This window comes from Aotus nancymaae, unplaced genomic scaffold (assembly GCF_030222135.1).
Source record: "Aotus nancymaae isolate 86718 unplaced genomic scaffold, 86718_ANA_hifiasm-v0.15.2.pri h1tg000064l_1, whole genome shotgun sequence".
In the NCBI taxonomy this organism is placed as follows: Eukaryota; Metazoa; Chordata; class Mammalia; order Primates; family Aotidae; genus Aotus; species Aotus nancymaae.
Genome location: NW_026988479.1, coordinates 24,878,904 through 24,903,548, shown reverse-complemented (window position 1 = coordinate 24,903,548; position 24,645 = coordinate 24,878,904). Strand labels below are relative to the sequence as shown.

General features: G+C 42.6%; 1 protein-coding gene across 4 annotated transcripts in view; it reads left to right on the top strand.

Annotated features, from left to right (window-relative positions):
* The window catches only part of PDE6A (phosphodiesterase 6A), an 85,889-nt gene that overhangs the window by 36,185 nt on the left and 25,059 nt on the right, over window positions 1–24,645 (top strand). For all 4 annotated transcript variants that reach the window (XM_064366504.1, XM_064366505.1, XM_064366507.1 and 1 more), the window contains exons 7-13: window positions 4,661–4,727; window positions 8,660–8,707; window positions 11,672–11,821; window positions 12,726–12,869; window positions 14,489–14,554; window positions 14,762–14,908; window positions 16,127–16,234. In XM_064366504.1, coding sequence (XP_064222574.1) covers window positions 4,661–4,727; window positions 8,660–8,707; window positions 11,672–11,821; window positions 12,726–12,869; window positions 14,489–14,554; window positions 14,762–14,908; window positions 16,127–16,234 — 730 coding nt within the window. The remainder of the gene's footprint in view (window positions 1–4,660; window positions 4,728–8,659; window positions 8,708–11,671; window positions 11,822–12,725; window positions 12,870–14,488; window positions 14,555–14,761; window positions 14,909–16,126; window positions 16,235–24,645) is intronic.

The following is a 24,645-nucleotide window of genomic DNA, read 5'->3' as shown; positions in this document are numbered from 1 at the left end:
GATGCACTGTCTGTAGTCCCAGCTACTCGGGAGACTGAGGCAGGAGGATTGTTTGAGCCCAGGAGTTTGAGGCTGCAGTGAGCTATGATTGCACCTGTGGATAGCCACTGTACTCCAGTCTGGGCAACATAGTGAGACCTTTTCACTAAAAAAGAGAGAGAAAGAAGGAGAGAAGAACACAGAGCAGGTAGGAAATAAAATGTACATATTAAGGTGAAATTCAAATTCAAATATATCAATTATTTGTATTTATTTATTTAGTAAGTGTTTTATAGAGAAAGGGTCTCACTATGTTGCCAGGCTGGTCTCAAACTTCTGGGTTCAAGTGATCCTCCCTTCTCTGCCTCCCCAAGTGCTAGGATTACAGGCGTGAGCCACCGTGCCTGACTAATAATTATTTTCTTTTTTTTTGGTAATAGAGATGGGGTCTCACTATGTTGCCCATGCTGGCCTCTTCAAACTCCTGAGCTCAAGCAATCCTCCCACCTGGTATTATAGGCATGAACTGATGCACTGGCCAATAATTAAAAAAATATATAAATCAACTAGATGTTCCAGTTAAATGACAAAGATTGCCAGGTTGCATAAGAAAGAAATACATCACCCTTTATTGATTTTAAGATGCAGTTTTCTACTCTTTGACATTTCTGAAATTCTAGCAAATAATGACTAATAATATGTAAAAGATTGCACATAATTGCCCAGTTGAATTTATTCCAGGAATGCAGACCTGGTTTAACATTAGAAAAATCAACCTATATAATTTGCCATTAAGAGAAAAATGACATAATCATCATTACAGAGGAAAATTTTCTTAATCTTCTACAGAGAATTTTAGGCCAGATGTGATGGCTCACACCAGCCTCACACTTTGGGAGGCTGAGGCAGGTGGATCACCTGAGCTCAGGAGTTTGAGACTAGCCTGGGAATATATCCAGGGAACAGAACAAAGAGCCAGAAACAGACTCACACGTACATAACCATTTCATTTATGACAAAGGTGCCATTTTAAAGCAATGGAAGAATGAATGGTCTTTCAAATAAATTATGCTTGTTTAAATGGGTACCAATATGGAAAAAAAAGAAATGTGATTTCTCCCTCAAAAGTAAATTACACGGCCAGGTGCAGTGGCTCATGCCTGTAATCCCAACACTTTAGGAGGCTGAGGCGGGTGGATCACCAGAGGTCAGGAGTTTGAGACCAGCTTGGCCAACATAGTGAAACCCTGTCTCTACTAAAAATACAAAAATTATCCAGGGGTAGTGGCAGGCACCTGTAATCCCAGCTACTTGGGAGGCTGAGGAAGGAGAATCAGTTGAACCCGGGAGGCGGAGGTTACAGTGAGCCAAGATTGCACCACTGCACTCCAGCCTGGTGACAGAGTGAGACTCCATCTCAAAACAAACAAACAAATAAATAAATAACATAAAATAGCTTTATGACCTTGGGATAAAAAAATTTTTAAATAAGACTTCAAAACAGATAAACAAAAATATTGATATATTTGACCACATTAAGAACAAGAACTATTTATATCAAAATATACCATTTGAGAGTGTATTAGTTCATCTATTTCTACATAACACACTGTCTCAAAAGTTAGTGGCTTAAAACATCAATAAATATTTATTATCTCTCTTTATTATTATTGTTATTTTTGAGATGGAGTTTTGTTCTCGTCACCCAGGCTGGACTGCAATGGCATGATCCTGGCTCATTGCAACCTCCGCCTCCTGGGTTCAAGTGATTCTCCTGCTTCAGCCTCCCTAGTAGCTGGGAATATAGGCACCCACCACCATGCCTGGCTAATTGTAGTTTTTTTTTTTTTTTTTTTTTTTGTAGAGACAGGGTTTCACCATGTTGGCTGGGCTGGTCTTGAACTCCTGACCTTAGGTGATCTGCCCACCTGGGTCTCCCAAAGTGCTGGGATTACAGGTGTGAGCTATTGCACCCAGCCTCTTTTTATTATTTATTATTCTTTATTCTGTGTGTCAGGAATTCAAGTGTGGCTTAACTGAGCAGTTTTAGCTTGAGGTAGTTCATGAAGTTGAGGTCAAATATGAGTGTGGGCTGCAGTCATCTGAAGGCTTTCCTGGAATTGGAGGAAAATAATATATAAAAATAGATAACTTATTCACATGGCTGGCAAGTTGATGCTGGCTGTTGGCAGGAGGCCTCAGTTCCTTTTCACATAGGCCTCTACAGAGGGCTACTTGAGTTACTTCATGGCCTGGTGGCTGACTTCCCCAGAGCAAGCAAGCAAGCAGGTGAAAGCTACAATGCCTTTCATAATCTGGTTTCAAAATAACACATTCATCTCCACCATATTCTTTTTTTTTTTTTTTTTTTTTTTTTGAGACGGAGTTTCACTCTTGTTACCCAGGCTGGAGCGCAATGGCGCAATCTTGGCTCACCGCAACCTCCTCCTCCTGGGTTCAGGCAATTCTTCTGCCTCAGCCTCCTGGGTAGCTGGGATTACAGGCACGCACCACCATGCCCAGCTAATTTTTTGTATTTTCAGTAGAGACGGGGTTTCACCATGTTGACCAGGATGGTCTCGATCTCTTGACCTCGTGATCCACCTGCCTCGGGCTCCCAAAGTGCTGGGATTACAGGCGTGAGCCACCGCGCCCGGCTTCTCCACCATATTCTTTTGGTCACAGAGAACAGCTTTGATTCATTGTTGGAGGGAACTATACAAGGAAGTGAGAATCGCTGAGGGTCACCTAGGAGACTGGTTACTATAAAGAGTAAAAAGGCAAGTCACGACGCAAGAATATATATTCATAACACAAATAACTGACAAAGGATAATATCAAAAATACATATAGGGCCAGGCATAGTGGCTCATGCCTGTAATTCTAGTGCTTTGGGAGGCCTAGGTAGGAGGATCACTTTAGGCCAGGAGTTTGAGACCAGCCTGGGCAACATAGTGAGACCGCCCCCACCATCTCTATGGTACAGCTTGACAGGTTCTTCTTGCCCACTGCCCAGAAAAACAATAAATACACTGAGAATGGCAAGAGTTGCAGCAAAGAAAGAGTTTAATTATTTCAAGGCAGCTGAGCAAGAGAAGCAGAGATAATTCTCAAATCTACCTTTCTGAGAATTTAGAGGCCAGGGTTTTTCAAGGATAGTTTGGTGGTCAGGAGGCTAGGGGGTGGGGAATACTGACTGATTGGTTGGGTTGAGGATGAAATCATAGGGGATTGAAACTGTCTTCTTGCAGTGAGTCAGTTCCTAGGGGAGGTCACAAGACCAGTTGAGTCTGGCTACTGCATTCCAGCCTGAGTGACAGAGTGAGTCCCTGTCTCTTTACAGAGAAAAAAGGGAAAGAACATATAAAGATCTCCTACAAATCAATAAAAAGAAAACACTATAGAAAAATGAGTAAAAGTAAATTTAAAAGTAATTTTAAAAAATGAGTAAAAGACATGAACAGAGGAACTTTACAAAAAAACAATGCAAATGACAAATACATTTATGGAAGGTACTCCATTTTATTAATCTTGTAGAGAATCATGAAAGAAAACTATGACGAGATGCCATTAGACCTCACCAGAAGGACTATCATTTAAAAGTCTGAAAATACTAAGTATCGACAGAGATGTAGAACAAAGGAAACTCTAATGCATCACTGATGGGAATGTAAATTGGTACAGTCATTTTAGGAAACAGTTTGGCCTTAATCTAGTAAAGTTGAAGATATGAACATCTTATCACCCAGTATGTAGAACTGAGAGCACATATGCACCAATGTTCACAGCAGCACTGTTTATATTAGCCCCTAACTAGGGGGAAGGGAGATGTCCACCAACAGTTGAATGGATAAATTGTGCCACAATAGTATAGGGAAAACTGTAAGTCAGTAAAATGGATGAATTACAGCAACATGAAAAAGCAGTCAGACAAAATAATACATATTGTATGGTTCCACCTAAATGAAGTTGGAAAACAGGCAAAATTAAACTAACAGGTACAGGAAAATGTGCTTAGGAGGTAAAACTACAAAAAAGCTAGAATGCAATTTAGCATAATTCCAGAGTAATGGTTACCTTTGGGGTTGGGGAGAAGGTTATGATTGCGGGGGAAAGTCAAGGGCTCCCAAGGAGCTGACCATGCTGTTCTTGATGTCCATGTGGTTTTATAAATGTTCATTTTCTAATAATTGGTGAAGTTTTTAATGTGTGTTTATGTGTATGTTTTTTTCTCACAACAAACAAGCAAAAAGTAATAATACACAAAGTTATGGTATTGTGAGGGATAAATATATAAAGCACTTAGCTTAGTGTTTAGTACATGGTAGGAATTCTTCATAGATGAATTTTTTCACTCTCTGAATAGTGTTAGTAGCTCTGACTTTATGGGGGTAGTGATGATATTGGTTTTTGCTCCACAGCCAATTACTATCTGTAGAATTAATGCTGTCTCTTTTCTTGGAGAATGAAACTTGGTGGGCAGTCAGTAAAATGTTATATTTGCCACCCTTTTCTCCATGTCTAGATTTGGACATTAAGATGGTTGGCCAACATTTTGGGTGTGGTCAGGGGTAGGTACTGAGAGCCACCTGAGAGCAGGGGGAGGGCAAAGGCCCAGATTTCAGTCCTGAGTCCAGCCATCCCTGCACTGAGAGTCACCATTTCTCTTTGGCCTTCACAGGAATCCACCTCCTGACCACTGGGCTTTAGTGAGCGGGCTCCCCACTTATGTTGCCCAAAATGGCCTGGTAAGTAATACAACTTTCAAGGGGGAGAGTTTTGGATCAAGTGGTAGGAAGAGTGGAAGGATTTCAGATCAAGAGGGTGGAAAACATAATGGCAAGTGTGGCTCTCAAAAAATCTGATTCTCTTGTTTCTCTCAATTCAGTTGGTAATTGGTCTAAATGAATGAACAGAGAATTGACATTTGAGGAAATATCAAATGCACAGATAAATAATCCTTAGGTGGAAAGGTGCATAGTCTTGGCTGGGCACAGTGGCTCATGCCTATAATCCCAGAACTCTGGGGGGCCAAGGCAGGTGGATCACCTGAGGTCAGGAGTTCAAGACCAGCCTGGCCAACATGGCAAAACCTCATCTCTACTAAAAATACAAAAATTTGCTGGGCATGGTGGTGAGTGCTGGTAATCCCAGCTACTCGGGAAGCTGAGGCAGGAGAATCACTTTAATCTGGGAGGCAGAGGTTGTAGTGAGCCAAGATCACACCATTGCACTCCAGCCTGGGCAACAGAGTGAGAGTCCATTTCAATAATAAATAAATAAATAAAGTAAAATAAAGTAAATAGGTCTTAGGCAGCTGGGTTCATAAAAGTAGGTTCCAGGTGGAAGGAAGAACACGGGCAAACAACGTGGGCATGGAGGCCTGGAGCAGTGTGCTGTGTGTGGTTAAGTGTGGCTGAAGTATTAGAGTTGAGACAGGAAGACAGCAAAAGATGAGGCTCAAGAGGGAGGAAGGGGTTAAATTACAGCAGGCCTTGGATGCCTTGTCTAAAAGGTGGAATTTTTTTTTTTTTTTTTTTTTTTTTCTTCTTGAGACAATGTTTTGCTCTGTTGCCCAGGCCGGAATGCAGTGGTGCAATCTTGGCTCATGCAACCTCTGCCTCCCTGGTTCAAGCGATTCTCATGTCTCAGCCTTCCGAATAGCTGTGATTACAGGCATGTGCCACCACACCCTGCTGTTTTTTGTATTTTTAGTAGAGAAGGGGTTTTGCCATGTTAGCCAGGCTGATCTTGAACTCCTGGTTTCAAGTGAGCCACCCGCTTCAGCCTCCCAAAGTGCTGGGATTACAGGTGTGAACCACCATGCTCATCCCGTGGGACTTTAATCTACAGGTGACAGGTAGACAAGCAGGAGATTCACATAGTCAATTTTCATTTTAGAAAGACAACTCTTGCAGGGCATGGTGATTCACGCCTGTAATTCCAACATTTGGGAGGCTGAGCCAGGAGGATCACTTGACCCCAGGAGTTTGAGACTAGCCTAGGCAACACAGCAAGACTCCGTCTCTACAAAAAATTAGCCCACAGTCCAGCTACTCAAGAGGCTGAGACAGGAGTATCACTTGAGCCCACGAGTTCCAGGCTGCAGTGAGCTATAATCGCACCACTGCATTCCAGCCTGAGCAACAGAGGGAGACCCTGTCTCTAAAAGAAAGAAATAAAAAGGAAGAAAGATAACTCTAGCAGCTTCCTGGAAAGTGGATCTGAAGGACTAGGACTGCAGGCAAAGTACCAGAGCATCATTCAAGTAAGAGGTGATGGGAATTTCAACAAAGACAGGTTGAGTAAAGAATACTATCATTTGTCTGGGCATGGTGGCTCATGCCTGTAATCCCAGCACTTTGGGAGGCCGAGGTGGGCTAATCACTTGAGGTCTGGTGTTTGAGACCAGCCTGACCAACATGGAGAAACCCTGTCTCTACTAAAAATACAAAATTAGCTGGGCGTGGTGGCACATGCCTGTAATCCCAGCTACTCAGGAGGCTGAGGCAGGAGAATCCCTTGAACCCAGGAGGCAGAGGTTGAAGTGAACCAAGATTATGTCATTGCACTCCAGACTGGGCAACAAAAGTGAAATTCCATCTCAAAAAAACAAAAATACTATGATTCTTGCTAACAGTCACTGGGTGCTTACAATGAGTCAGGCACTACCTAAATTTAATACTGACAACAACTTTGACAGAGGCAAGAACACAGGAAGGGAATAATGGGTCAGGTCTAATATTGAGAGGGTGAGGCTGGCAGGGCTTTGTGATTGATTGTAGGCAGAGTGGGGAAGAGAGGAGTCAAAGCTAATTTCAGGCTTCTAGCCTGGATGGATAGTGCTGCAGGCTTGGATGTAAGATGATGAGGTCACTTTCAGACACACAAGTTTCAGTGTTGCACAAGAAACTGTGACATTTTTTAGGAGCAGATGTCCAGCAGGTAGATGAAGAGACAATTCGGATGCCGGGGAGAGAGAAGAGTGTTGGAAACAGAGATTTGGAAGATATCAGAACCAGATGGTGTTTGAAATTATGAGTGTAGAGGAAGCCACCTACAGAGAGGCAGATAGGCAGTGGACCCAGGGTGCAATACTGGAGGATGTTGGCCTCTACAGAGTGGGTGGAGAAAGAGGAGCGTGTGATAACAGAAGGGAGGTTCAGAGGTGTTGGGAGACCCAGGAGAGGGCAGTGTCATGGAAACCAAGGAAGTAGAAAGTTTCAACAGGGAGAGAGATGATGACATGCAGCAGAGTGAACTGCTGAGATAAGAACTGAAAACCCCCATTGGGTTTGGCACTGAAGAGATTATTGGTGGCCCCCATGAAAATGGATTTGGTGGCAAGTTGGAAGCAAAACCAGAATGTGGTTTTCTGAGTAGTGGATGAGCAATGAGAAGAAAAAGAATGGAAAAGAAAAAGAAAGGAACGAGAATGCCTGGGTGGTTGCTATGGGGACCATGAAGGATGCAGGAAGGATTTCATTTTCAAGCATGAGAGAGACTCCAGCATGCTCATAGATGAGAGGAAAGAGCCCTCGAAGAGCTCTAAGCTCAGGAGACAATGATGGCAACTGATAGAGCTGGTGGAAGGAGCGGTCAGAAGGCTGGTGCAGTGAGCCGTCAGTCCTCGGACAGGAGCAGGGACAGCCCACTCTCTGAGACCACAGACAGCGCACTCCTGTGTTGTCAGGCAGGTTGCTGCAAGTCCAGGTGGTGCCTTTTTGAGAACTAGAAGGAACCATTTCTCAACGGATGACTAGAGAAAGGTCGGGATCATCGTGCTGCAAACTGACCACAGGCTGGATTTCAGCTCCCAGTCGCCTCTAGGCCAGATGCTTGTGTGCGGTTGACGTACTATATAACCATACACAGTGGCTCTATAGTGCTCTGGGGAGATCAGATAAGTGTCATCTGATCCCTTACCAGTAGGTCAACTGGTCTCATTTTCAGGAGAGGAATCTAGCCATATACAGCCAGAGCTACAACACTTTTCATTCATTATTCTACTTTGGGATTTATACTCCAAGGAAAAACTCTTACCTGCCCAAACAAAACAGAGCCCAAGTGTAGTTGAGTCAAATATATTTCGAGTAGCATTATTTATATTAATTTAATTTAATTAATTTTTTTTGAGACAGGGTCTCACTCTGTCGCCCAGGCTATAGTGCAGTGGCTCGATCTTGGTTCACTGCAACCTCCGCCTCCCAGGTTCAAGTGATTCTCCCCCCTCAATCTCCAGGGTGCTGGAATTACAGGCATGTGCCACCATCCTGGTTAATTTTTGTATTTTCAGTAGAAGCAGGGTTTCACCACATTGGCTGGGCTGGTATTTATAACTTAAAGACCATGGATACAACCCAAATAAGCAAGAAAAGGGGAATGACAAAATGGGATACTCTCCAGCTACTAGTGATCACAAGGTGTAGCCTTAACTTTTTCAAAGTTTAGAAATGATTCAAGAGTGGAGCAAACTGTAAAAAGTAATGTTTATAGGGTGACCTTTCTATCTAGTAGCCTCAGTCAATAATTCCAAATTTTCTCAACTATGTCTATCTGATAAAAAGAATGTGAATGCCTTGGGCAAGGACATGGTGTTATTGAAGATGGTATGCATTGCTTCACTGGGCACTCTATCTGGCCTAATCACACCTTCATTATTCCCCTTCACGGCTCTCAGATTTGCAACATCATGAATGCGCCTGCGGAGGACTTTTTTGCATTTCAGGTAAGTCATTTTTTATTGCTGTCTTAGTCACATCATTTTTTTTCCCTACCCGAAGAGCATTAGAATACATTAGAATCCACCTACTCTGCTGGGAGGCAGCCTCAACACAGTAAACATGTGACAGGAGAAAAGTCCTGTGCCAATGGAAATGGGGACGGGCTTAACCGGGTAATTTCCAAGGTCAAGGTCCTATTTGGTTTTAACATTCACATCCTTTGCTTTCTGGCCTCAGAATCCATCCCTCCCGCCCCACCACGAGATGTACAATATATAATATACAAAAGCTCCAAAGTTTCACGATCAGATTCAGACCTTAAAGTTGTATTTCAATAAATATAATCAAAATGCCACTTTGCCAGGTGTTTTGTTGTTGTTGTTTTCTTTGTCTTTTTTTTTTTTTTTTAAGAGAGGGTCTCACCCTGTTGCCCAGGCTGGAGTGCAGTGGTGCAATCATAGCTCATTGCAGCCTCAACCTGGTGGGCTCAAGCAAAGCTTCTGCCTCAGCCTGCCAATCAGCTAGACTACAGGAGTTCACCACTGTGCCTGACTGGCCTCAGCACCTTTGCTTATGCTGTTCCCCATCATCTCCTGCTCAAATCCTGCTTTACCATCTCCTGTGAAACTTATGTGTGGGCCATAGAGAAAGGGGAGAAGATTGCAGGAAAGAGATGTTGAAATCCTCTCTGCCCTTCAATGACAACCTCAAATGCTATCACTTCTATTAAGTTTTATTCTCTGGCCGAATATCATTTCTCTCTCCTTGGAATTTTTATGGAATATTGTTTCATATTCCTTTTGATTTTTTTTTTTTTTTTTGAGACAGAGTCTCACTCTGTCGCCCAGGCTGCAGTGCAGTGGTGCGATCTCGGCTCATTGCAACCTCCACCTCCAGAGTTCAAGCAATTCTCCTGCCTTAGCCTCCCAAGTAGCTGGGATTACAGGTGCCTGCCACCACATCCAGCTAATTTTTTTGTATTTTTAGTAGAGACTAAGTCTCCCCATGTTGACCAGGGTGGTCTCAAACTCCTGACCTCAGGTGATCTACCCACCTCGGCCTCCCAAAGTGCTAGGATTACAGGTGTGAGCCACCATGCCCAACCTTTCATTTGATTTTGTCTTTTTTTTTTTTTTAAACAAATGTTTTGTGGAGGATATCGTCTGTGACGGCATTGGCAAAATGTTTCACTTGCTACAATGGTGGACCAGACAGGCATAGTCTTTGTCTCCATGAAGCTCATGATTGCACGGGGAAAGAGGCATGGAGTGGTGGTTAGGAGAAGGGCAGCGGAGAGAGGAGGCAACCTCTCTGGAGATTCTGACTTAATTTGGAAGGAGTCAAGAAATGTGCCCTCGAAACTTATGTATGGGCAATAGAGAAAGGGGAGAAGATTGCAGGAAAGAGATGACTTATTGGGGTGAACTAGAATAAGCCAACAAATCTGAGTGAGAAACTGAGTGGGAGACTGACAAGAGAAGATTCTAGAGAGGGGGACAGAGGTCAGATTTCGCAGGGCCTGGAAAGGCACACCAAGGAACTTGTGTCTCTTATGTATTTTCCTTACTTCATCTTTTATTATCCTTGCCTCTGTGTCAGACTAATTCCTCTTAGTAAAATGTGGCTTCCTTTGGTCAAGGTTGGGTCTTATCTTTCTTGACATCCTCAGCTCCAGGGCCCTGTCAATATTGATTTGGTTTAGCATGCTAGGCTAAACAAATAAAAGAAAAACAAATCATTATCAATCAGGAAATAATTCAGAAGGAAACAAAAATGGCTCAGAAAAGTCAGAATTATTTTTTTACTCCTTCAAGAACATTATGAAAAAGCTTAGAGAGAAAATAGTTCCAAAGTGGAAATTGGACTTCATGTGATGTGATTTTGACCACATCAATGCGACAAGCCCGAAGACTTGCTGAGAGTTGCTAACCTGACCACAACCGCAGCAGAACGTGGTCTTTACTCAAGTCATCCACTGGATTGCGCTTAAACTATGTTAGTAAAGGAAATTTAATCTTGTTTTCAGATTCTGGTCTTCCTCCTCCAACTCATCCTCCACAAAGTAGCCTGAGTAACTTTGTTTGAGATGGAGTTTCACTCTTGTTACCCAGGCTGGAGTGCAATGGCACAATCTCGGCTCACCGCAACCTCCACCTCCTGGGTTCAAGTGATTCTCCTGCCTCAGCCTCCCAAGTAGCTGGGATTACAGGCATGCACCACCATACCTCTGACTAATTTCATATTTTTAGTAGAGACGGTGTTTCTCCATGTTGGTCAGCCTGGTCTCGAGCTCCCCACCTCAGGTGATCCTCCCACCCTGGCCCCCCAAAGTGCTAGGATTACAGGCGTGAGCCACCACACCCAGCCCCTGAATAATGTTTTTAAGAAACATAGGTTGGGCCAGGCACAATGGCTGAGACATCTCAAAGGCATGAACCACCATGCGTGGCTTCTCCAAAGGAGTCTTATAATTGATCAAGAACTTCATTTGTTCAGTTAGACACATATTCTTTCCATTCTATAGAGGAGAAAATTGAGGCCCAGGAGAGAAAATGATGTGCTAAAAGTAACACAGGAAGTCAGGGCAAGAGGCAAAAAGTGCAGGTTATATCTAGGTTATTAATTCAAAGTTACAAGAATCATAGCATGGCCGTTTCAAGCCAGCTCCCCGCCACTACCTCCCATATCTGAAAGAGAAACACTACTTCTCTTGGCTGTTCTGCATGTCATTATATCCTCAGCCTGCAACACACTGCCTGACGCACACTGGCTCTCACATCTGAGGGGCGAGCACAAAATGGCTACTTGGCTTAAGGAATTCCAACCAGATGGGTTATTTCTCATGGTAGTTATGGGTGATTAAAATCATGCAAAATCCGACAAACTCCATCCTCTTGCCACCTCCTCCTCTCAGCCAATCAGGGTCATGATGTAGTGTGAAATCTATCATCGTTGCCCTTCTCTTGTAGAAAGAGCCTCTGGATGAGTCTGGATGGATGATTAAAAATGTCCTTTCGATGCCGATTGTGAACAAGAAGGAAGAAATTGTTGGGGTGGCCACGTTTTACAATCGTAAAGATGGGAAGCCCTTTGATGAAATGGATGAGACCCTCATGGAGGTATGGCTTGCTAGGAGGTCTTTTGCTGCTGGGATTCAGAGTCAGCTTGCTGGGGGAGGTTGGAGGCGGATGGATGTCACTGCTCTATCACATGGGGCAGCAACCTGGTTGGTCTAATCCTGACTCAGCCTCATCAATCACTTTCTTTACTCTCACTTCTGTACTGCACTGATGTGCTGTCAGAGAAATCCACATTTCCTTTTAAAAATTTTTAATTGAGTTGAGCATGGTGGCTCATGCCTGTAATCCCAGAATTTTGGGAGGTTGAGGCAGATGAATCGCCTGAGCTCAGGAATTCAAGACCAGCCTGACCAACAGGGCAATACCCCATTTATTAAAAAAAAAAAAAAAAAGATTTGCCAGGCATGGTAGTGCATACCTGTGGTCCTAGTTACTCAGGAGACTGAAGCAAGAGGATCACTTGAGCCCAAGAGGTCAAAGCTGCAGTGTGCCATGATTGTGCCATTGCACTCCATCCTGGGTACAGAGCAAGACCCTATCTCAAAAAACATAAAAATAAAAACTCTGCTTTTTAAAAAATAAAAAACGCGGCTTTTTTAGTTTTAGGTTCTTAGCAAAATCGAGCAAAATGTACAGAGTTCCTATATATCCCCTATCCCAACATATGCAAAAACACATTCTCTTTTTGTGAAGTTATTACACATAAGAATGATGCTTTATGTATGTTAGTGCCTTACTTAAAGTGTGATCACATCCATTCCTTTATCTTAGCCTTAGAAGAACTCCGCAAGGTGGGCAGCACACGGCTTGTCAAACCTATTTTATAGCTGAGAAAACAGAGGCCTAGAGACTCTCGTTACAAGTTTTAGAGTCAAGATTGCTGTAAGTTTTAGAGTCAAGATTGAGTGTTCTGTCTCTGATTTCTCCTTTCTTTCTTTTTCAGTCTTTGACTCAATTTCTGGGCTGGTCTGTCTTAAATCCTGACACCTATGAGTCAATGAATAGACTTGAAAATAGGAAGGATATTTTCCAGGACATAGTAAAATATCATGTGAAATGTGACAATGAAGAAATTCAGAAAATCTTGGTGTGTAATATTCTTCCCTTGTTTCTACTCGAATAGAGACTGTATCTCAGAGATGTGACCAGACTAAGGCAAAACTTGCAACTCCATGAGGGCACAGCCTGGGCATGGGTTTGTGCACTGTTGTATTTTCCCTGCCTAGCACAGGGATGCAGCAGCCCTCAACATTTAATGAATGAATGAATGAATGAGTGCATAACAGATGAATGCCTGAGAGTGGTACATAATGACTGCACTGTGTGGCCTGGGGACAGTTATTCCTTACAGAAACACCTCAGTCTTGGGGTCAGATGTTGACTTGACAGCTCTAGAAACTTCGTTTTTTACTGTGCTCAGGAACGACTTAGTACTGGAGACAGGGTCAACCAGCCATAGCCCCTACTCTGAGAGGAAGCTTTATCTGGAAGACCAGTGGACAATGGTCAGTTTCTCAGAGCCTCTCTCCTGTGAGGTCAGCTCACTTAGAAGACCCTATCAAGCTGGGTGCAGATTACACTTGTAATCTCAACACTTTGGGAGGCCAACGTGGTCAGATCACTTAAGCCCAGCAGTTTGAGACCAGCCTGGGCAATATGGTGAGACCCTGTCTTTACCAAAAAAACCCCACAAAAATTAGTCAGGCATGGTGGTGCATACCTGTAGTCCCAGCTACTCAGGAGTCTGAGGTGGGAAGATCACCTGAGCCCATGAAGATCAAGTCTGCAGTGAGCGGTGATTGCCCACCACACTTCAGCCTGCCTGACAGAGTGAGACAAAAAAATAAAAAAATAAAAAAAATAAAAAACAAGAAGAAGAAAGAAAGACAGACTAATGTTTTTAGAGGGCATTTCTTAAGCTGGGATGATGCCACAACAAATTTGATCATTTCATCCCAATAACTGGTAAATTTAGAGGAGAAAACATCCAGTTTGAATAAATTGCCTCATGGTTTGCTTGACTCCGTCCATAGTTTCAGCCAAAGAATGGGTATGTGCAACCGACTGGGGCACAGCTTCAGTGAATTACTTACAAGTTAAAACATCCTGCTCTGGGTCAGGAAATCAGAAGCAAGTAACTAGATCCAGTTCCCCCTCCTATGGCACAGAGGGACACAGGCCCAGAGAGAAGGAACTTATCTCAAGTTGCACAATAAATGAGAGGAATAACCAGGACTATTGCCAAGGCCTCCTTACTTCCAGTCGTCAGTAATAATAACAATAAAACTATCAACAACAACATTCTTTTATGTTAGTGTACGATGTGTCAAGCACTGTGCTAAGTGTTTTATATGCATTATTTAATTTTACATATATTACTCAAGAATGACTTTGCATAATTGAATTTTAATTTAGCAGTTAAGTACGTTTATTATCCTCAGTTTACAGATGAGGAAATTGAAGATCAGAAGCATTAATAACACTGCTAGTAAGCAGCAGAGCTCAAATTTGAATGCAGATCTCTGTGGTTCTAAAGCCCAGGACTTGGTGCATCAATGAATGTTTAATGGAATCCTCTTTGAGCTCATGATTCTGTTGCAAGGACTTTGGAGAAAGGAGATAAGTGGGAATGGAAGAGCGGAGACATTTTTAGACTTTGGATGTTGTAACCTATTTTTTTCCCCCTGCCATTTTGGGCCCTGGCAGAAAACCAGAGAGGTGTATGGGAAGGAGCCATGGGACTGTGAGGAAGAGGAGCTGGCTGAGATCCTGGTGAGCTGAACCGGGGCAGCGCGAGCCCTGATGTAAAACAAGTCCAAGGTGCTCCTGAGCATGCACGGGTGTCTCTTTGCAAAGCATGATCCCGATCACTCTGTTCTGATCCCTCCCTCAGACCCAGCATGGGGACAGGGCTGGGCAGGAGGTGGGCACCCAGAAACACTTCATGTTTCCTAATCACTTGACTCTATTCTTATATAGCAAGCAGAGCTGCCGGATGCAGAGAAATATGAAATTAATAAATTTCACTTCAGTGACTTGCCCCTAACAGAACTGGAGCTGGTGAAATGTGGAATACAGATGTATTATGAGCTCAAAGTGGTGGATAAATTTCACATTCCACAAGAGGTGAGGTCAAATCAAACATCGTTGATTTCCCCTTTTTATTTTCTTTCTTGCTTGCTTTAAAAAACAACAAAAAACTCAATCTGTAAACTATCTTAAAAAGAATGTATCCTCAGCATTTAGGATTTAAAGAATTAGTCATGTTGCACAGATGAGTCATTTATAAGAAAAGAGACACACTGTTCCTCTGTGTCCTGTGAAGTGTGATGTTTTGGGTGCATTGCTTTCTTGCAGTGAGTTCTGAGGTACTAAGCTCTGAAGGCTGGGAATAGATGTGCTGCAAAAAATGGGTCCTATAGTTAAATGAGGGCAGAAAATGTGGCCTAAACCAATTTAAACAGGGCTCATTCCCTGCAGAATTCCTTACTAAGGTTTGCTGTGAGTCTACGGGAATGGGGGACAGGCAGAGGTGTATATGGGAGGCGGAGGTGTATATGGGAGGTGTATATGGTGTGCAGAATTTCCCAAACTCATTTGATTTGGATTAAAGCAGTGGTTCTCATAGTGTTGCCCCAGACCACATCCACACCCCCTAAGAATTTATGAGCAATTCACATTCTCTTTCTCTCTCTCTCTCTCTCACACACACACACACACACACACACACAGACATACACACACACTCCCAGCTCTGAAGAATCAGAAACTGTTTTAACAAGTCCTCCAAGTGAGTCTAACCCACAGGCAAGTTTGCCACTGGATAAAAGAGTCCTTTAGCTTTCCTTTCCTGTAGGCCCCCTGTTAGCTTCTCCAAGGACAGTTGCTCTCCAGGGCACAGTTTGGGAATCACTGATGAAGCTGGATCAGAGGAATGACTCATGCTCACCTCCTTTCCTAACAATATCCTCATAGTATTTAGCAGTTTGCAAAGCACTTTCACAGCGTGATTGCATCTATTACAAATTCTCACCTTCTGGTCCAGTGAACCAGTTACAAGTTAACAAATTTTGCTCTGGGTCAGGAAATCAGAAGCAAGTAACTCTGGCACGTGGGGACGTAGGCCCAGATGAGAACTTGCCTTAAGTTGCACAGTAAATGAGAGGATGAACCAGGACGATGGCCAAGGCTTCCTTACTCCCAGTCAGCAATGATGGGAGTTGGAGGACCTCCAGCCTCAAAAGAGAGGGCCATGGGCCATGCTTTCTGCATGTTTTTGTTATTCTAACCATCATGAGACCATTTCATGTGTGTCCTGCCTCACTGATATGTGTGTGTTCACAGGCCCTGGTGCGGTTCATGTACTCCCTGAGTAAGGGCTACCGCAAGATCACCTACCACAACTGGCGGCACGGCTTCAACGTGGGCCAGACCATGTTCTCCCTACTGGTGGTATGGCGGGGCCGGTGGGGCTGGTAGGGTGGGCTTGAATCATACTAGACAATCTCATGCAGACTCTGCATGGTAGCAACAGCATTGATCTTCTTTCTCTATTTATTGCCTTTTTTTTTTTTTTTGAGATGGAGTTTCGCTCTTGTTGCCCAGGCTGGAGTGCAATGGCGCGATCTCGGCTCACCGCAATCTCCGCCTCCTGGGTTCAGGCAATTCTCCTGCCTCAGCCTCCTGAGTAGCTGGGATTACAGGCACGCGCCACCATGCCCAGCTAATTTTTTTTTTGTATTTTTACTAGAGACAGGGTTTCACCATGTTGACCAGGATGGTCTTGATCTCTTGACCTCGTGATCTACCCTCCTCGGCCTCCCAAAGTGCTGGGATTACAGGCATGAGCCACCGCGCCCGGCTTATTGCCTTTTAAGAATTATGTGAAAGCAGTACAGGTTTTTGTATAAAAGGATTTTAAGAATAGAGAGGCATATAAAAAAAGAGTGAAAAAAAGCTGCAAGCTACCCCCAACCTCAGTCTGGTTATTTGGGGGTAACCACGTCACGAGTATTAAAATAGTTCAACAGTTCAGTCGGTCATTGGTCATAGTCTTTGTTTGGGACATAATGACAATTAGGAACATAGCTCATTTTTAAATGGCATGATATAAAGAGGTATCCATTTCTGTAGTTAGCCTGGTAATGCAAGTCATAATAATTTGGAAATCCACTTTAAAAAAAAAAAAAAAAAACATAAGCCGGGTGCGCTGGCTCCCACCTGTAATCCCAGCACTTTGGGAGGCCGAGGTGGGTGGATCAGGAGGTCAAGAGATGGAGACCATCCTGGCCAACATGGTGAAACCCTGTCTCTACTAAAAATACAAAAACTAGCTGGAGGTGGTGGCACGTGCCTGCAATCCCAGCTACTCGGGAGGCTGAGGCAGGAGAATAGCTTGAACCCGGGAAGCAGAGGTTGCAGCAAGCTGAGAACACACCATTGCACTCCAGCCTGGGCAACAACAGTGACACTCCATCTCAATAAATAAATAAATAAATAAATAAAATAAAAATTAGAAAACCTTGGAATACAAAAGTTTGCCATTCACCATTCAAGATGCCTGCAAACCACCTGTTAGCTGCTCCCATAAACACATCATGTGTTCTTTTCCCCAGAGAAATTTTCTTACATTTCCTTAAATTGTGGCAGTGTCTAGAGAAACAGCAGTATCAGCCACCTTTTACATTAAGCTTCCTGTAGTACTCGAATCAGGGAAAAGATAAGTGCCACATTCGGTTTGGTTCAGCACCATACGCAAGCCAACAAGGCCAAAGAGGAGGTCTAAAGCTGCATCCTGTTCCATTAGGTGTTTCCATGAATCTTCTCATCCACATTTTAGAGAGTTACTTCTCCCCGTCTGAACAATGGGAGGCCTGATTGGCTATAAAATCCAAGATCTCCCTCCAATGTACAATTAGCTTCAAATTCCCTATAACTGGTACCCCTCCACCAGCAAGAGTGAGCCCCCAGGAACCTCACTGAAAACTTTCCTTAGTAGAAACTAACTTATCTTCATCTATTTTGAGGTTGGTAGTAATTTTGGTTGTCAATTGCTTTGGCCTTTGATTGTGGGAGCTATTATGGGAGCTTTCAGGGAAAGCTATTTGGGAGCAAAGAGTGAGCCTGGCCAAATAGCAAGTTCTGTGCCATCAGGGAGAGAGAACAGAGTAAGCAAACCCAATATAAGTCCTTGGGGACTGGAAAAGAGGCCACCTAGTGGTGCTTGAACAGAGTTCAGTTGAGTTTGTCAGCCGGTAAGTCTGCATAGCTCCTGAACAGGGTCCAGTGGGACACTTACTTTTTTGTGGTCCCTTCATATCACACTGTAAGGTTGCATAACCACATTTAGTGAAAGAAGCATTACTGGATTTAATCCTGTGACATCCTGCAAGCAATTACTCCTAGCCACATAGGTAGTCTCCAGGTCTTGACTACACAATACCTGAAGGCATGATATACCTTTGATAGGCATCACCCAGATGGGTTTTCTGTATTTGGCAGTGATTAGGTTATTAATTAGAAAGGTCAGAGTGCTGTTTCCTTCATGCTCGTAGAGAAGTCTTGATCTATGATCTTGGGAAAACTGTTCCTATCTAGAATGCCATCTGTTTCTAGGGAAAACCTTCCCTGGTTAGCTTTACCTGAAGGAGTCCAACAGGCGTATAGTTCCAGGAATCTGGAGGGACCTTCTGAGTTGAGAGATGGAGATCCAAGACTCAAGGTCCCGTGGTTTTGTGGTAGAGAAGAACTTGGTATGGTCCCTTCCAATGGAGTTCAGGAGCAGTCTTCCTTTGGTGTCATTTCCAAAAGACCTAATCTCTGGGTTCTAGATCATGAAAGGTCTGGTTGTCATCAATTGGTGGGTCACAAAGAGCTTCTTTAACCTGATGAAAATACGCTTTGGCATAATGCAGTAAAGTCCTGCAGTACTGAATCATGTCAGAGTTTATAAGAGTGAAGATAGCTGGGCACAGTGGTTCACGCCTGTAAACCAGCACTTTCAGAGGCCAAGCTGGGCAAATCATCAGGTCGGGAGACGGAGACCATCCTGGCTAACACGGTGAAATCCAGTCTCTACTAAAAATATCGAAAATTAGCGGGGTGCGGTGGCATGCACCTGTAGTCCCAGCTATTTGGGAGGCTGAGGCAGGGGAATCGCTTGAACCTGGGAGGTGGAGGTTGCAGTGAGCTGCACCACTGCCCTCCAGCCTGGGCAACAGAGGGAGACTCCGTCTCAAAATTTAAAAAAAAAAAAAAAAAAAAAAAAAAAAAGGAAAAAAAAAGAGTGGAAGATAAATGAGGTTCTGTTATCAGAGGCATACATCTTCCTGTAACTGTTCCATATGGGGTCAATCTGTTTTCTGGCAGGAGTGGATCTGATTGCCATCAATTGAGAATACCTTTGACCAAGGCAATCCAAATGATTCAGTTAGCTTTGCCAAATGCAATTGTGTTTATATCTTTGTAAACTGTTTTACAATTTGTCTAGTGAAATGAGTACCTCTTTATCTCCATCTATAAATTTCATACAGGTTGGGCATGGTGGCTCACACCTGTAATCACAACATTTTCGGAGGCTGACATGGGTGGATTGCTTGAGCCCAGGAGTTCAAGGTCAGTCTGGGCAACATGGTAAAACCTCATCTCTATAAAAAATACAAATATTAGCCAGATATGGTGGCACATGCCTGTGGTCCCAACTACTCAGCAGGTAAGGGAGGAGGATCCTTTGAACACAGAAAGTCGAGGCTGCAGTGAACCGTGATGGCACAACTGACCTCTACCCTGGGTGGCAGAGTGAGAGATTGTTTCAAAAAAAGAAAAAGGAAAATGTTATACAATTTCTGAAACACATATCAATAACACATCCATAGACTATAACTGAAACAAACTTTAGCATTATTATTTGACAGTGCTTCCAGAAAAGTCTCTGGAGATTTTCTCAAGAATTCCCCATAAGGGAAAAATATTTTTAAAGTTTTTTTTTCTGAGATGAGCTCTCACTCTGTTGCCCCATCTGAAATGTGGTGATGTGATCATAGCTCAGTGCAGCCTCAAACTCCCGGGCTCACGTGATCCTTTCACCTCAGCCTCCCAAGTAGCTAAAACTACAGGCATGTACCACCATGCCAGACCGATTTATTTATTTTGTTTCTCTTTTTTTAAGAGATGGGGTCTCACTATGTTGCCATGGTCTTAAACTCCTGGCCTCAAGTGATCCTCCTGCTGCAGTCTCCCAAGTTGCTGGAATTATAGACACAAGCCATTAAATCCAGAGAAAAAATATTTTCTAATAGCTTTTAAAGTGTTATAGTATAGTGCCATAGCATTAGCCTTCCTGTATGGGAACAGTTCTATAAAACCAGAAAAGACGCATTGAAGGTGGCAGTTTAGTGAAATCCATCTGTAAGTGTTCAAATAATCCAGTGGGTGCCAGAAATGTGTTGCCTGAGATTTTTGTTGTCATGCTAGCATTATGAGTTTGACAAATCAAACCTTTTTTTTTTTTTTTTTTTTGAGATAGGGTCTTGCTTTGTTTCCCAAGCTGGAGTGCAGTGATGTCATTATGGCTCACTGTAGCCTTGACCTCCTAGGCTCAAGCAATCTTTCCATCTCAGCCTCCCAAGTAGCTGGGTCAATGGGCACTCATCACCATACTGGGCTAATTTTTAAATTGTTTTGTAGAGACAGGATCTTACTATGTTGTCCAGGCTGGTATTGAACTCTTGGGTTCAAGTGATCCTCCTGCCTTTGGCCTCCTAAATATTTGAGATTTTAGGTGTGAGCTACCACGCCCGGCCCCAAATATTTCTTAAAACCATTTTGGCAATTATATTTATTTATTTAGCAACGGAGTCTCACTCTGTCATCCAGGCTGGAATGCAGCAACGTGATCTCGGCTCACTGCAACCTCCACCTCCCAGGTTCAAGTGGTATTTCTGCCTCAGCCTCCCAAGTAGCTGGGATTACAGGCACATGTCACCAGCTCTGGCCAATTTTTCTATTTTTAGTAGAGATGGGAGTTCGCCATGTTGGCCAGGCTGGTATCAAACTCCTGACTTCAAGTGATTCGCCAGCCTCAGCCTCCCAAAGTGCTGGGATTACAGGTACCAGCCACTGCGTCCAGCCCATTTTAGCAATTTTAGAGCAGTCACTCTGTCAATATTTTGTCATAATTTCTGTCATTTTATGTCTTCCATGATGACTCATGGAGTGCAGGAATCTAATAATGGAAGCTTTAAGGACTCATTAAGGACCAGCTGGCTATTGGGGCTCTCCAGCCCACGCTTAACATTGGATTTATATCCTTTTAAACACCAGTTTCGTTCTCTAATTCAGGTGCATAGAACTGTTTATTAAATAGGTTATCATAGGTAATTTGACTTGGATCAATCTTGTAGAGTTCATTTAAATTGTATATTTTACCAATTTCAGTATTGGCTGACTTAGCATAAAAATCTACCAAATAAAAAAAAAAATCTACCAAATCTTTTTTTTATTTTCAATTGTTTTTTATTCTGCTTAATATTGAGTTAGCAGTTTTATGAACCAGTCAGTTTCTTCATTGGAATTCTGGGAATTCTTCCCCAGTCCAATGGTATGATCTTATGAAGATGAAACACTTTAGGCTCATAGCTGCTCAGAAAGTAGCAGAGTGAAAAACCATCTGTGGATGACGAGACTTTACATGGTCATAAAGATCTCATGAGCGTTCATTACAATAATGACACAATTGACGAGGAGATTTGGTTATTTCTGTCACAAACAATTTAAGACAATAACTAAAATTGTGACTGACAGTGTTATACCAGGAACACTAAGTTTCTGTGAATTTTATACAGTTTTGAAACACATTAATAACACATCCATAGAATATAACTCAAAGAAGATTTAGCATTAATTGTATTTGACAATGCTTCCTATATAGTTTAATATATCAAATAAGCCTAATTAGTTTAATGTCTCTCTTTTTAAAATAAGAGATATCTTTTTAAGATGATCCAAGGGTTCATCTGAAAAATTCCAAAGTTAATTTGCAGTCAAGAAAAATACTTATTTTAGAATATTATTTTGGTGCCAGGTGTGGTGGCACATGCCTGTAATCCCAGCACTTTGGGAGGCCAAGGCAGGTAGATTACTGAGGTCAAGAGTTTGAGACCAGCCTGGCCAACATGGTGAAAACCTGTCTCTACCAAAAATGTTTTAAAAAATTAGCCAGGTGTGGTGGCATGTACCTAATCCCAGCTAGAGGAGGCTGAGGCAATAGAATCACTTAAACCCAGGAGGCAGAGATTGCAGTGAGCTGAGATCATGCCACTGCACTCCAGCCTGGGTGACAGAACGACACTCTGTCTCAAAAAAAAAGAACATGACTTTGGGAAGTTTCTAAAAAATATCAAAGGTTTAAAATGCTTATTCTTTTTTTTTGAGACGGAGTCTTGCTCTGTCACCCAGGCTGGAGTACAGTGGCATGATCTTGGCTCACTGCAACCTCTGCTTCCTGAGTTCAAGCAATTTCCCTGTCTCAGCCTCCCAAGTAACTGGGGCTACAGGTGCGTGCCACCAGGCCCAGCTAATTTTTAATATTTTTAGTAGAAATGATATTTGACCATGTTGACCAAGCTGGTCTCGAACTCCTGACATCAAGTGATCCACCCACCTCAGCCTTCCAGAGTGCTGTGATTACAGGAAAGAGCCATTGTGCCCAGCCCAAAATAAGATTATTTAGCCCAGTGTGGTGGCATGCACCAGTAGTCCCAGCTACTCAGGAGGCTGAGGTGGGAGGATCATTTGAACCCAGGAGGTCCAAACCGCAGTGAGTTGCAATTGCACCACTGCACTCTAGCCTGGATGACAGAGTGAGACTCTGTCTCAAAAAAAAAGAAAAGAAAAGATCACTGTGGACAATAGTCATTCACTTGACCAAAGTGATAAATAAAAGACTTCAAAGGCAAACACAGAAAGTTACATACTTATAGAAAGACCTTAGCTCTTTTAACAAAGAAAACTCAGTTTTCTTAAGTGATCAGAAACCTAATAAAGACAACTTGGAGTACAGGAAATTAATTTGATAGAGCACAGAATCTTTGTTTCCTAGGCTAATTACCTAAAAGATAAATTTCCTTTTAAGAGCAGACCAATACTCCAAGAAAACTTTGTTTTAAAAGAGAGATCTAAATTCTAGCTTTGCATCAGTGTATGTTGGGCATTAATCTTCAAGACAGCATTAATATCAAAATTTTAGAAAAACTTAAAAATAATTTTCTTTCAGTTTTAGCCAACTTAATGACACAAGTAATTACTTTCACAAGATTTATCCTCCACAAGCCTTCTACAACTTTCTTATCCATTCAGCTTTATACTGTACTTTTTCCTGTTCTCATTTTGGAACAACCAGTTATCTTGCTTTAGGACAAAACTTTCTCTTTTCCTCCTTAACAAAATAAAACATCCTCATATCGTATAGCTTTTTCTTACCAAAAGGACTTTTTGCCTTCTTATATAATTGCTTATAGAATTGTTTCCCTTATTATTTTTGTAATAATATATTAACTACTAGTTATTATTATTAATATAGTAATTAAGGGTTAAGAATTCTAAATAATATAAAAAATATGTTAATATATCCCTATATTAATTAGAATTTTAACCCTTAGTGACCTTAATTTCCAGTGAACACTAGGAAGCAAGCAAAAATTGTGAACTGTCTGTCACACCAGCAATCTGTAGGTCAATAGTCTGTGAATAATAATTTATAGCAGCATGTACTTTCCCATAGTACAATCTGTCATTGTGGCACAGAACATGTTTACTAACAATCCCAAATATTTTTAGTCTCTTGGTAATAAGAAATTGTAGAGGAGGCAACATTTAATCTCTATCTTCTTAGATTTTTTTTTTTTTGAGACATGGTTTGCTCTGTCACATAGGCTGGAGTGTAGTGCTGAGAACACATGCCTCTCAGTCTTGACCTCCTAGGCTCAAGTGATCCTCCCACCTCAGTCTTCCAAGTGTTAGGTTTTGAAGGGAAGGTGAGGGTTAAAGAAAGACACACACAAACAGAAAGAGGGCAGCTCAACAGCAAATGCAGGCTTTATGTCCAGCATAAAACCTACAGAAGTGGGGAGCAGCCTAATGCTAGAGCCCACCGCTGCCTATAGGATATAGGTATGGGTGGGAGGGGTCTGGGCAGTATGGCTTGTTGCCTGGCAGGATGTTAATAAGATGTTCTCATGATGAGGCAGTTGTGCCCTTGTCCTGGAGGGATGCCATCGTGGTATTTCTTGGACTTCTACCCAGCAAGATATGCTAGGAGGTTTCTTTAGTTGGGCCTTTGTCTGCCTTGTGGTCAGGTAGTTATGCAGGATGTTTCTCATGGCCCAAACCCCCATGAAAAGTTTCACTTTGACCAAGGTCTGTAAAATAATGGGGAGGTTACAAAATGGTACAGTTTGGACTAACACCAAGTAGCTGGAACACAGTATGTGCCACCATGCCCAGCTAAATTTTTAGTTTTGTAGAGACAGGGTCTGGCTGTATTGCCTAGGCTGGTCTTGAACTCTTAGGCTCAAGTGGTCCTCCTGCTTCAGCCTCCCAAGGGCTGGGGTTACAGGCGTGAGCAGCCATGCCTGGCCCTATCTTATTTTTTGTTTCTTTCATCTTGACTATTCTATGCAGCTCATATAAGTGAAATCTTACAGTATTTGTCCTTTTGTGTCTGGCGTATTTCACTTAGTATAATGTTTTAAAGCTTATCCATGATATAATTTTATGGCTGCATAGTGTTCTATTATTGGACTTGGAAATGTTTTCAATCTTTCACTATTACAAACAATGCCACAATATCCTTGGAGGAACTTATC